Source organism: Antrostomus carolinensis, unplaced genomic scaffold (assembly GCF_000700745.2).
Source record: "Antrostomus carolinensis isolate BGI_N321 unplaced genomic scaffold, ASM70074v2 scaffold562, whole genome shotgun sequence".
Lineage (NCBI taxonomy): Eukaryota > Metazoa > Chordata > Aves > Caprimulgiformes > Caprimulgidae > Antrostomus > Antrostomus carolinensis.
The window spans coordinates 68466-82794 of NW_010301378.1; the positions used below are offsets into that span (position 1 = coordinate 68466).

General features: G+C 48.0%; 1 protein-coding gene across 1 annotated transcript in view; it reads right to left on the minus strand.

The window, feature by feature from the left end:
• The window catches only part of LOC104521420 (pre-B-cell leukemia transcription factor 3-like), a 37227-nt gene extending 27933 nt beyond the window's left edge, over nt 1-9294 (minus strand). The window contains 1 exon segment of the mRNA XM_010163408.2: nt 9276-9294. Coding sequence (XP_010161710.2) covers nt 9276-9294 — 19 coding nt within the window.
• Nucleotides 9295-14329: the final 5035 nt, after the last annotated feature.

A 14329-nucleotide genomic window follows, 5' to 3' on the forward strand; every position in this document is an offset into this window, starting at 1 on the left:
ATCAGTATGAAAGTTTACAACCTTGAAATAAAAAAAAATGTTCACAACAGAAACAAATCTTTCTTGTGATTACAACTTTTATCAGATTTATAGCACTGTGCTGTACTTTTCATAGGAAATATGAAATAACTTTTTATAGAAAATATGAAATAACTGGTATTTTTATAAATTGAGTTCTTGCTACAGATTTTATGTAGGCTACATTTATTTCCCACTGTAAATTATGTCTAAGTTTGTGCAGTTTTACTGCATTGTCTCTCTTCTTACTTTTTACAGACCTCTGTGTTTCCAATTCCATTTCCTTCTTTTGGATCATTCTATTTTTCTTGCTTACTTGTGACTTGCACTTAGTGCTAAAATGTCAGTCTTATTTGTGCTCAGCTTGAGGAAGCAAAGTACTCGATAGCTCCTCATCACAGCCCCGGCGCCGCCTCCCCACGCAGGGACACAAGCCAGGAGGAGAGCTCAGGAAGGGCCCAGCTTAGGAAGGGAAGAGCCCAGCTCAGGGAGTTAATTACATCTGCTAGAGTGACCCAGTTCCATTTGCAATCCCGAGCAGACTGCTTCGAGTCTTTTGCAGTTGTTTGACTAACGATTTCCCCGCACACGGCTCAGAAACTCTGCAGCAAGGCAACACCCGAGGAACCTTCCCCTTGCCCCGCAGCCCTCATGCTATTGCACCATTTCCAAAGGCACACGTATTTTAATGACGCCGATTCTACAAATGAACGCTTACCCCACTGCTGCTTCTGCCGTCTGCTTGGTCAAGGACTTCTCAGTCTTTATATTCTAAGAAGGCTGTAGCTATATTTACATATCCATGAAATACACTGAACTTACAGAGAGCGGTCAGCTGCAACACTGCCCATGGAGAATCTCCTCTCGGCAACTGTGTGGCCGCCACATAAAGACCTGGAGCACGGATCTTCCCCAGGAAGGAAGAAAATACTGCGCCCCACTTCCAGTTAAAAACTGCAGATTTGCTCAGCCACGGACTTTATGGATCTCTGTAAACCTCATCCATCAATCCCTCATGGCAGGAAGAGTCCTTCCCAGCCGGGATAATTTACCTGACTCCTCTTTGCACTCCTTTCCTCCCCACTACTGCTGCCATCTTATTTCTTCATCTTCCAAAACCTTCCAACAAAAAACGTGGGCTGCACGTGCTCATAGATCTCGAGCAGAGGGACCAGCCCCAGCACGGTGTCCCCCACATCCACGATGTGTGGCTGTGTCCCTGCGTGCAGCATCATGAGGGTCACTGGCACTGGCAGGACACGCTGCTTTGGGGGGCACGGGGTGCAGTCTGGTACCGAGTCCAAACCAATCATCGAATGGTTTGGGTTGGGAGGGACCTTCTGTAGACCACCTCGTTCCAAGCCCCCTGCCACGGGCGGGGACATCTTTCACTAGATCAGGCTTTCATGAGCAAAGCCTCAAGACCTTGCAAAGTGCTGCTGCTGCCGGGGGGCACAGGTGACGTGGCTGTGCCACGTGCCCAGTGTCCCCAAAAGCAGGGGGGCTGCAGCGGGTCCCCGGAGAGCAGGAGGGCACAGGCTTCACGGCCGCTCCCTGGCAGTAAATCAGGCGAACGAGGTCTCGGCTTTAACATTGCAAAATCGCACACTTATGTAAAAACATGATCCAAGTTTTATACATGTAGAATTTCCTCACAATAAATCACATAAATGGATATCTACACTGGGTAATAAAACTGAACAGATTCTAAACTGATCGGTAAAGTTGCTCATAAATTGTTGGTTTTCGCAAGCTGTAAACAAAAGCTGTGCAAATACCAAGTGAGCCTTAGAACATAACTAGGTACGCGGAGAAGTGCTCCAGCTGCTCTGTTTTCAGGGAAAATGCACTGGGTTTGGACAGTGTTTGGAACTCTTCTGTTATTGCCCAGCATAAACATTTGATCTCCTCCTGCTTGATGTACTGGCAACAAAGGGAGAGGAAGGAGCAGAAATAAATGCTGCCGACTTTGCTGTCTCTTGTGGTGTTCTCCTTCTTGCAGAGGTTCACACGCCATTATGTACCTCGCTGTGGTTTGAGGGGGCTGTGCAAGGCACATCTCTGTGCTGCCTGCTTTTTCTTTAATTGCATTTCAACAAAACAAAGCAAGCAGATGTAGATATCCATGCAAACCATGCACTGAAGGTAATCCTTACCTGACAGGGGCAGAAACTACGCGGGATTCCCAGCCCAGAAATAACAGAAGAACACACTGTAAATTCTCATCTTTTTCAAACGCCCATTACAGAATGAAACAGAAATGATCATTTTAGCTGCCTGTCTGGAGGTGAAATACTCAGCCAGCGAGACCCCGCACAGGACCCGCAGATTAGGTTACCAGCACAGAGGACTTGGAACCTGCCAGGGAAAAACCCTTCCCAGAGCGGATGCTTCAGGTGGTAAAGGCAGAGATGTCAGCTTTGATTTGAGCTAACAGAAAGGAATCTTTGGATGGGAAAGCTCCAGGACCTTTGAATTAAATGAAAGACCAGAACACTCTACAGAATGTCTGCAATAACAGTCTCTACAGAAAATTATGAGGAACTACATAAATCCACCCTCTTCCTCTTCACACAGGCTCATTAAAGCAGTACTGACTCTCTGGGCAGCTATAATTCTGCTGAGTGATACCCTGGAATCACCCTGTCAATACCCAGTGGTGTGCTGCCTCTCCAACTATCTGTGCCCCTAATATTCCTCTCTTTGATGGGATTTGCTGACCTTTAATCTGATGCTAGTTTACTCTCATCACTGAAGTGCAAGTCAGAGAGCAATAAAACGGCAACCTCACTGATTCAAAAGGGAGAGCTAAAGCGCCACTAACTGTGAATCTAACCTTTCGTAATGGCTCTCCCCTTAAAAGGGGAAACATGAAGTGCAAGGCAGCTAAAACAAACAATATTTAATGCTGACTACAAGATTTATTGCAGCCCTCTTTGCATTAGTATTAAATTGGAATTTCAGGGCTGAAAACTGAGGAATAGGAGAGGGACAGCCAGTGCAGACGGAGCCGTGGCCCCTCGCAACACCGTTCCCATGCCATGGGCGTTGCCGGCACCAGACGGAGTGGGTACCCGCAGCCGAACGGTGCGCGTGGCGACGTGGGCGATGGCCAGCGGGAGCTGAGTGAGCAGAGACCTGACCCCGAAAGGGCAAAGGGACCCTGAGCAGCGCAGGGATGTGACAAGGGTAAGCTGTGTGCCCAACGCGAGGGAGAGGCTGCGCAGGCGTGCGTGAGCATCCTCTCCCAGGGAGCCCAGCACTGGAACTGGTGCTGACAGGCCTGGGGAGCAGCCCTGGCCCTGCAGCCAGGCATGGCATGGGCTGCTGGAACAGGGACCTGCCCAGCCCTTCACCACCATGTGCCACTGCGGGATGTGCAGAGCCATCGTGGCCTTTAACCATGAGCTGGGGCCACCAGGAGACAAGAGACCCCACGAGGGCACGGGGTGAAGCTGCCCATCAGGATGGGTCCCCGGGCACAGCAGCCGGGGCAGAGGAGGGATGGGGAGCGGTTTGTCCTGATTGCACCCACCTGGCTGGGTGACCTCCAAAATGGGTGTCACGAGGAGGAGGCGCCGGTTAGCACATGTCCATTGTAAGAGGGAAATCAAGTGGAAATAAAGGTTATTCTCAAAATGCTGGTGCTCTTCCCCAAAGGAGCCGCTGGGGGCTGCCTCATGGCTTCTCACGTCTCTCCAGCCCCGAGCAGCTCCAGCCCAGGGTCCCCTCGTCCAGCTGCGCTGTCACCGTCCAGCAGTGTCACGAACGGACGCAATGATCAGTAAAGAGCTGGAGAATGGTCTGTCTCTACACGTGCTGCACAACATCTCCACCTGGTCTTTTATTTATTCCATAAACCGCAGGAAATCACAACTTGCAACATGAGCCAAATTTTCCAACGGCTGTGAGCACTTTGCCTGTCCCCCGCGCTGCCGGGTCGGGGTGTGGGAGCAGAGCCAGGCACCGTGGAGGGACACAGCCAAACACCACCCCTTGTTAATGCCACATAGTGACTGTGCCCATGGCCAGCACCCGGAGAGGAGCGCGGCCGGCACCTCCAACAGGGACCCGGGGCTGGCCGAGCGTGTGTGTGAAGCAAGCCAATAAAAGAGACAAACCTCGCACGTTGAACACGCACGTATCAACCGAAAACACACCGAAGTCACAGCACAGAGCAAAAGAGAAATTATTGCATAACAAATTTCTCTCCAGTTCTCTGGGGAAAATAAAGACTGACAGCTTTGGGTTTAACAGGTGCTGCTAGAAGATGAGCTACTTATTAATACTGCTAGGAAGGAAAAGGATGATAAAAACTATAATGTGATTAATTATTTATGTTTACGAGCATGATTTTTTAAGAGTTACAGTTTGTCATGCAAATCGCTTGGTCTGGCTCGACTGGATGCATCGCACCCCAGATTGTGCCTGAGGGCTCTTCGCAACACGTGCAGCAATTACCACGGCGCTAACGGGGCAGCAGACCCCCAGTCCAGCCCACGGCGTGATGCCCCGGCCCTAAACCTCCACCCGCTTCTGCAGCAAATGTTTCCCTGCTGCTGACAAACACAGCAGCGGCGTTTTCAGAGGGTGGAGAGACTGGAAAAGAAGTTTCTCACAAGCGTAAAATCTAGGAAAGCTCTTGCAGCCGCTCTCCGCCTGGCCCTTTGCAGGCAAACTGAAGGCAGCACGGAGGAGGCGAGAGCACTGGTCCCCATGGAGGTCCCTGGTCTCTGGTCCCTGGTCCCCCTCCAGCTCGGAGGCACCGCTGGTCCCCACGCAGATGATGGTCCCCCCGGTCCCGCAGTGACCCGCACGTGCAGAGCACAGTGACCAACACCTCGGCACCGGGGTCCTGCACCACAGAGCCACAGCACTGGCATCACCAAACCAGCCGCGGATTTGCATGTGGCAATTACGGCGCTAAACACCACCCAGCTCTTCTGAAGAGAAAATTGGACGCGTACATTTGCAGAAACTCACAAAGACAGACTTTGTCAAACCTAACAGGCGCTGATAAGGGGAGAGCTTTTATAAGGGACACTAAGAGATGTATCAGACAAGCGCAAGGCTGAATACAAAACAGTATTAGTATAAAAAAGAACAAAGAAAAGGCCTGCTCCGCCTAAGAACTGGTAATACATTAAAAATTTAAAACCTGGCACGACAAATCTGGATACTCCCTGCAGAAGACAACTGATATTAATGAACAGGCCTGTGCATTCATTGTCTGGGATCCCAGAGGAAAAAAATAATGCTGGTTACACTGAATTTTTTAAAGAGAAATTCTCTGCACAAATAGCTCCTGCACCAAATCACCAGATTATTCCTGGCAGTTTTAACCTTAAAAAGCATCTAAAAACATTCCCCTGCCCAAGCACTGGATTCACCTGAAGGTACCTCATTTCTCCATGCAATTCCTCATCGTGGGACTTCACCAAAGCCTGGCGTCCCCCACCAGCATTGATTTACTCACAAAAAAGGGCTCAGGCTTGGCTCAACTGCCCCTCTCAGCCCCGGATAAAGCAGCTCCCTCAGGACAAAGAGGGGTTTGGTTCCTCTAAGGTCTGACCTGGCAGCACTCAAGGAAGGTCGAAGGGAAGACAACACGAGGCTCCCTTGTTTACACGGGCCCTGTCAGCTCCTGGCCACAGGGTCCCAGAACAGCCAGCCTGGACTCGGGGTTGGGGTCACTTTTGTGGCCAGGAAACAAGAACTAGAAAGTTGGGAAATGGTGAACATCACACATGCTTCCCTGCTAACGGCCACCAGTACCAACAACGATCCAGGTTGTCACGAAGAGCGGGAGAAGCGCTCAGTTGGCATCTTCACTCGGTTGGCGAGCGTGATGTGAACACCTCCATGGGAAACCTCTCCACGTGATGCAGTAAGACCCGAGCGGCCACAAAGCCTGGAAGCTCCACCAAATGCATCATGGAGAGCGGAAACCTTGGCCAAAAGGAGCTGATGGAGAGAGGGCTGTGTTTTGGAAAGAGGAGCTAGGTGAAACCAGGGACAGCCTGGGCACCCGAGCCCCAGGATGCAGGAGGGGCTCAGCCCCTCGGCCGAGCTGGACACGCTGGTCCCAGCCCCCCAAGGGCTGTCCCTGAGCCCCGGCTTCTCCTGTCCATTCTCAAAGCCCACATGGCTCCCCAGTGGAAGCAGCTTTGGGAGCACACCATCACTGTAGTGCCATGCCAGACCCAGGGAAACCTAACGAACGCCCAAGGCCGCCGGTGCCCACGGCTGCGCGTGGGTCTGACCCGCAGCTGGGCTGGCAGAGCCCTCCCACCGCAGCAGCGAGCCAGGACGGGCTGGGGAGCGGGGCTGGGGGGCCAGGGGTGCGTCAGCAGCCTCCTGCTCCTTGCCACGGGCTTTGGTGCTGGGCAATAGCCGCTCTCTTGAGTGCACACAACAGCAAAAGGCTCGTCAGTGCCGTCGCTGCCGCGCTCCGTAGGTGTTTGGGTGGAACCCACCTGCCTGCAGCCACGCGTGGTGGAAGGAGCTGGGAATATCAGCGGTTTCTACCAGGGTCACCCGTGCAAGGCACAATTATGCTGGGGTGAGCTGCGTTCTGGGGAAATGCCTCAAGTTTCCAACTGTCATTAGAATATCGTGGCCTGATTTTAACAATACAGCAGCGCTTCTAATGATCTTTAAGGTAATTCGCTATTCAGACCCCAAGCAAAAGATGCAAATGTACCACTGAAAGCTCCTTATTAAATACCCACGGGCTACAGTTCTGTACAATAAGTGGTCCAGGTCTTTTTAGAACATCCTAATTAGATGAACAGAGATGCAGAAAAATGCAAAACCAGGTCATGCAGCAAAAATGTTGGGGGAGAAAAAAAAAAAGCTGCCAAACAACCCCCCTCCAAGCCCCTCATTAAATACCCTCCCCCACACCACATCCCTCAGTAAAACCCTCACAGTGTGATGAAGTGGAGTCAAAGGCTCCCAGCCCACCCTCGCCCCCAAAACAGAGGTGACCATTATCGTTAAAGTTAAGTTTTCAGTTTATTGCCAGGGGTACGTCTAAGTGACGATATAAATAATACTATGAATAATACATTAAGCAAAAACCCAATCTGAAATTAAATTTGCCTTGGGTTATCTCCCTTTTTACTATATACATACAGAATTATTACGTGCTGGGGGATAAAAAAAAGGCTAATATCAAGGTAACTCTTTTCTCCCCTTTGAAAGTAGCAAGAATTGCTGCCCCTGAAAAGCTGCTGTTTTACACCAGAGACATCAGGGTAGAACTTCCCTCCTCCCAGAAATAAAGGGATAAACTTGGAGATGGGTTTCAGGGCCGACTGGGAAGATTCTCTCCTGCACGACTCGAGCAGAGATGTTTGCTTTGGCCTGGCGCGTCTGCACGCCAAGAAACGTGCAGCATCATTTGCAGGTGCACTGAGGTTCATCAGACCCTCCCGCCTGGCCCCGCTGGGATAATTTCCTTTCAGTGCAGGGAGCTGGTCTTACATTTATTTCATCTTTATGTCTCCACTTTAGCTCAGATGAGTACCAGCCCTTTACTCACTGGCTGTTTAGCATTTAGCACTGACCTTGCTTTGATTTCCAAAACATTCCCACCACGGCCGGTGTAAACAGAACAGGGACTAAGCAGGCTTACGTCGGGTGAGATCCCAACTGTATCTGGATACCAGACAAAGGAGAGGAGTTACAGCAGGAGCTGGGGCGGTGAACTGGGACCAGGCACCCAGGTCTGTTCCCCGACCCTGTGCCAAAACTGCAGGGTGGTTTTAGAGAAACTTCTCCCCATGCCTCAGTTTCTTCAGAAGGTGAAGACGACTGTGGGTACTGAGGTCACACTCTGCAAAGCCTTCAGGAGTCTTGGCTAAAAAGCCGTGTCTAACACCTTGGTCAACTTAGGTGGGGACATTTGCATTCATTATATTTCCATAGGTGTTTCCATAACACTAATTAGAAGGTCTTTGGTGCCAACACACCCCCACGTGCTCTGCTCTGTGGGCGCTGGGAGGCTCTGACCCCCCAGCACGTCAGCTCCGTGGGGCAACGGGCATTGCCTCGGCTTTTGTCTTGAATTCCCGAGTCTCGCCTGGGAGTGGCGCTGGGAAAGAAATGGTTAATACACTAATTACCATAATTAAGAGTTGCCAATTTAATTATAGCTGAGAATATTAATGCTGTAACATTTGTTGGAGTGTGGAAAACAAACCTTTAATGCACAGACTTTGTTCGCAAACATCTAATGGAGCCCTCCTCCACTTCGCTTGGTGCTTCAGCGCTGACACAACAGCGATAGGTTCAGATTGAAGAACTTGTCAGCAATCAGGCAGGAGGAGGCTAATTAGCTGGCAGGTTAATGAGTGTGATGGCTCTTGACAGCATTTTGTTACAGCCTCTACTGTATTTAAACAATAAATGATTATTACTTAAACACAGTGGAGACAGTCTTATTAGGAGAGGTAGACCATATATTTATTTTCATAAAAATGAGACTAATTCCTTCGTGTAAAGAATAAAGTGTAAAATTTTGGCTGATTATAGTCTCACCTCTGAATCTCCCGGGTACCTCGTCAGAGGAGGAGAGTAAAGGTTCTAAAAGTCCTCGTGCTCTCCGTAAGAAGGTATTACACACTAGCACCAAGTGTCTGAAGCCCGAGTGGCTATAAAACACGAGCAGCAGTGATGCCATTTAAAGAGCTACCTTGTTTGCCAGCCACAACAGAGCACACGTAGCAAATCCTCCCTCATTTCCACACTGCATTTTTACCCTTAGCCCCTCTGCGTGATAGGCGCCGGGGTTTTGCCATCTCCACAGTCTTCAGGCTCAGGCTGAGCTCCGTATTTTTCTTCCTTTGGCAACTGGGATTTGGAAACAGGTGGTGAAGTAGAGGAATAGCTCTGTGGAGAAATTAACCCATTTCTCTGTCCAGTTAAGGGGGGAAGGGGGACATCTTACAGCACTCTTGTAATCCATAAACATAATGAGAATGAGAAGGAAAGTGTCTACATCCAAAAAATCCAAAAGCACATAAATAACAGTGCCTTTCCTGCGGGAAAGGCAGGCAGGAGTGAGCCACTGGCTGTAGTCTGAACTGTATTTACAGGACAAGCAATTGCAAATGTGTGTCCAGAAAATCCTTATCTGAAGAGAATTAAATTGAATCCATAGCTGCGTAATAATAAGGGAGGGTTATTTCAATTTAATATTTAGTGTTCCCTAGGAATTTGTACATAAACATGGAAGAAACAAAAGGCCTCACCTGCTGAGACTAATACCATTTTCGAAATTATTTTTGCATACATGAAAATGATTTGTGCCCCTCGGTGCTGCTGCTGAACACGTGAATAAAACCAGAAAAGGCAGTGAACTCCTCAAATCCTGCCTAATCCTTAATACCGCCTTCCACATATTTAAGATGCAAAACACCAGCAGCTCAGTGACACGCAGCAGCAGTAAATGGCCGGTTACCAACAGCATCAGGTGAGTGCAGCGAGTATCGTGGCTCATCCAGCAAACACAGGAGATCCCACAGCCCTGGGACCACGGGGCTGAGAGGGGAAAGGTGTGACCCGAGGCCCCGCTCGCTCGCACGCTGCCAGTGCCAGAGCTTACTGGCTCCAGTGGATCGGCCAGTGGTGCTGGGAAAGCCGGGGTGGAACAGGGCAAATTCCCCAGCCAGCCTTCCCAGCTGCCCAAGGCAGCGCCGGGCCATGCTGAGCCAGAGCCCTGGCAACAGAAATGCAGCTTGGCTCACCAAAGCCTGGCCTCAAAATCCTGGGGATAAACCCTGTCTGCAAAGAGTCACCTGAATTCCGAGCCACATCCCCGGTTCCTCTCAGGAAAAGCAGCGTGCGCAGACAGCTCGCTCGCGGCGTTCACCGCGCATCAACATAAAGCACAAGTTAAACGCTCATCAACAACGAGCCCAAATTAAATCATAGAATCATCAAATGGTTTGGGTTGGAAGGGATCTTAAAGATCCAACTCGAGTTCCAACCCCGCTGCCATCAGCAGGGACACCTGCGCTGTGCAAGCCTTTGGCTCTTTTCTTTCCAGACCTGAGGATCTAAAGATCACACCGTGGCATTAAATATTGACAGGTTTGTGAATACACAGAACTCGGCAACGACACCAAACTTTCCCAACAAAGCTTTTGAACACCTTGGCTTGAGAAGGCTTATCTAAACTTTCTTTTTTTAACATTAAAATATTAATAGCGTTTGATAGAGCGATTGCAACCCACCACCATCCCGGGAAAAGCTGTCATCTGGCAAAAATCACCAGACTCTCTAGCTGTTTAAATGAGAATATTCTTCAGTCTGAAAAATTATTTATAGAGGGTTTTTTTACTACCCTTGTATACTGCAATGTTATTTCCTTTCCCACACACTAGCAAAGTCCATTTTCACAACTGCTATAAAGCGGCATGTTCACAGCTAGTAAAACAACTCAATAAATAGCCTCACGAAGCTATAGCTGTCTCATATCCTTTCCTCAATAAAAACAGAGGTGAACTGCTTATTTTCAGCAGCACACTATAAGAAGACAGAAGCATTATGACTGCTCATACATTCTGACTATCATTTGCCACAAGCTATATCTGTCAGCATTAAATAAAGCTGCATTATAAATGTAAACAAAACACCCACATCTACAAAATGAGCTGTCCGCCATTGCTAGAGGCATGAATTGAACCCGCTTATTGACTCAGCTTGCTCTTTTTATTTATTCTCCTACAAAGACATGCATTTACTTTACCCTACAAGCATAGTGGGTTTAGGGGCGGTAACTTGTCTCCTGCACAAGCTGAAAAGGCAGGTTGGTGACAAATGCAGATCTTAATGGGAACACCATTAGGTGGGCAAACATTGAACTATTATTGAAAAACTGATTTATTTTAAAAGGTTATCCTAGACCAAAACACTACATCATAAATAATTTGCAGGATCAGTCAAGTGAATTTATACTTATGATTTTTTTTAAAAAAGGTAATTCATTGCAATCAAATAATAATGCCAGTTTGAGAGGAATTACACTCAAATATCAACTGCTCAGAATTTACAGTCTGAAGAGGTTAAAAGGTGCTCAGCTCTCCAGCAGCACACAGCAGGCTTGTTCTCTGACAGTGCGTTATACATCTTCCGAGACGAGAAAAAAAGTTCTGTCCCTGTCAGGGAAAATTCACCTTTGCACAAGAGCAGATCAGCACTCACAGACACTCGCAGCCCCTCGAAGGGGGGAGCGGGCACGTGCCCCGCCACCAGCCCACCCTGCCCAGTGTCCCCCCAGCCCGGCCTGCAGCAGTGAGCGCCATCAGCAGCAGGGCAGCAGCCATGCCCCCCGGATGGGAGAGTTCCTTGGGGGGTGCACGAGCCAGCAGGACCCCGACAACCCTGAGGAGACCCCTCCTGGGCTCGGGGAAAGAGCGTCTGCCAACGCGGAATGGGACCGAAACCCAGCGCCCGAGATGCAGAGCTGCTGGTGCGCTCCCAACCACCACGAGATAACACCAGTCGTATAAAAATACTGCGTGTTCCCCAATTAATAACTGCACTCAATTATTTATATAAATCTTCACATTTCTACAAAGAAGGGAGAATAATTATAAATAATGCACTGGCTACGAGGGAATGGATTCTTTTTTCCAACATGCTGTATGAGAAAGAATGCTTTTGCCAGAAATACAAACAAGTGATGTGATCCCATTTCTCAAGCTGGACTGCAAGGTTATCAAACTCTGGACTAAATCTTGCGGTCGTGGAGACATAACTTTCCTGTAATACAGGCAGCCAATAAAGGAATTTCCATCATATTCCTACAATCTGGCTCTTCTCCCTCGCACCTGAGAGAAAGCTGTGCTCTGAGATAGCTTTTCTTCTCGCAGGTGGTGGTGTGGTTAATGCTGCAAATACGTTCTTCCTTGGAAATCTCACAACAATTCCAAAATTCTCTTTTTTATATGTGATTGGAAGTAGCTGTCCACCCTGACAGGGACACCACGGATCTCCTTTCCCCTCCCATGACTTCACATAAAGCAGATTTTGAATCCGGGTCCCTCGAGGCCCCCTGGTTGCAATGTGATGTTTTGCTCTTTCCTTTCTCCCCAGAACCCCGGCAGAGAAATTCAAAGGCGACTTCCGAACGGAAAGTGAGAGCGAAAGCCAGAGTGAAGCAATTGGATGATGTTGGCACAAGTCCCCTCGTTCCATGGGGGCATCCCTCATGAATGGACAGGAACAAGTGTTCCACTGTTTCACATCATCCATTCTTCCAGAGGTAGATATTAATTATTCCTGCTTTTCCATTTTAAGATAAGCTTGTTAACAAGAAATTATAGGGTAGCTCGGAGCAGCTATCCATTGGGTCGCCTGCATCAGAGTTTATGATGTTTACAGAGAAAAAGAAAATCAGTGTAAGGAGTAGCAGAGAGTAATTAATGTATTGTAGTGTGGAGTTTCCACTTCCTACCTCCATTTAAATCAAATAAAGCTTGGCAGTGCCAGAGTAAATCAAGGGGCAGCCACCAGGGAGAGAGGATCAGCAGAGGCATTAGAGCCAGATCCAAACCCGTGCTTCACCCAAGCTCCTACTATTATTACTTGTGCAAAGCAAATATTCAGCCTCCAACCCTAAATCATTTCAATTCCTATTTCCAAGTATAATTTAATCTTTTTCAGCGACACTTGATGCTTACTTCATCACAGCATAATGACAGATTAAAAAGTTGTTGAATTAAATATTAAAGAGGACTTCAGGCAGTTCTGCATTTTTAAGGAATAACACAGATTGGAGATGAAATGAGAAGCCCAAATGCATATTTTATTCCAAAAGGAAAGAATACATATATTTTTCCTCCAGGCCACCTACTTTGTAATAAAACATAGGGCAGGTTTTTATTTAGTGGATAAAAGCATGATATAGTATTATAGCATTCATATCACTGTAAACTGGTACCATGCAATGGTGTCAAAGCTAATGACACCATATGATCAAACACAGCCCTTTGTTAAATATATACATGTATCTGTACTGCATATCTGTACCGTGTATAACGCTATACAGTCATTTACAATATTTTCATTAGACTACTTACGCACAATTTATTGACTCTCGGATGTGAAAGTTTATCATGTGATGACACCTGCTGCATGACATCAAAGCATAGAATGCAAAACATAATTTAAGCTATTATTGAAATATAAATCATTCCAAGGAAAATTATGTCAGCATCTGAATTAAAAAAAAAAAGTCACTTTAAATTTAAACTGTAGTTTAAAGTGTCTGAAAGTCTTGCAGATAAATAGAGACGGTGTCTGAAAGTCTTGCAGACAAACAGAGATGACAGCAAGTTTTGAACTTTAAGAAACATCCACATTTTGATGAAAAGAAGTCCCAAACTATTGTATGGCAATATAATATTACAAGATTGATCTTTACATATAAAAAGATCAAGGAGCACATCTTTAATTGTTTACGTATGTATTAATATTTCTCCTTAGTGACCACACATAACGCCTTCCATAGTCATATCTCCGTAAGCATACGGGTCACAAATTTTGCTTCCATTCCATAGCGCACGTGACGCAGACACGCACGCAGGCGGCAGGAGAAGAATCTGGAGCAGCCTTTGATTGCTGTAAAGTGAATACGGTGAAATCAGAGGTGTCATCTGGATTCAGCGCAGGGCAGACATCACTGTCAGCACGGCTCTGATACAGCAAACGTTGTTTTGTACAGCGAAACACCCATGAGGGCGGGTGGGAGGGAGGGAGACTGGGACGGCACGGGCAGAGGAGAGCAGGGCGGCCCCGATTCAGACACAGCAGCTCAGAGCTGATGATGGCAGGACTGGGGGAGCAGCTTAACGCGCCCCAAACACCCAGGCGCTCCGCCTTTCTGCGCGCGCTCTCATGTGAACTTCACTCAACACAGTGCCCAGTAAATATTGTCATATACGGTTGGTTTCACATCCTCTATTTGTGGTATCAGCCAAAAGAGTGTCGAGTATTTTAATGTGGGTTTGGGATGCGGGGAGACCGATGGCGTTACCCCAGCAGAGCGGGGACCCCCCGTTCTTGGCAGCAGGGAAGGTGAAATTCCTGAGGTGAAATGAGCCATTTTCAACCATTTCTCCTGGCACCAAGAGGAGCAATTTTGCTACAGAACTAAAGCTTTGAATACTGGAAACACGTGAGAAAAAAAAACAACCCACTGGAAAATAAACAAACGAAAAGATTCCAGCTCTTGGCTGGCGGGACCTGGCCTGGCAGCCCCACAAAGGCCGCCCAGGCGGGGCACAGCCAGGCCTTCCAG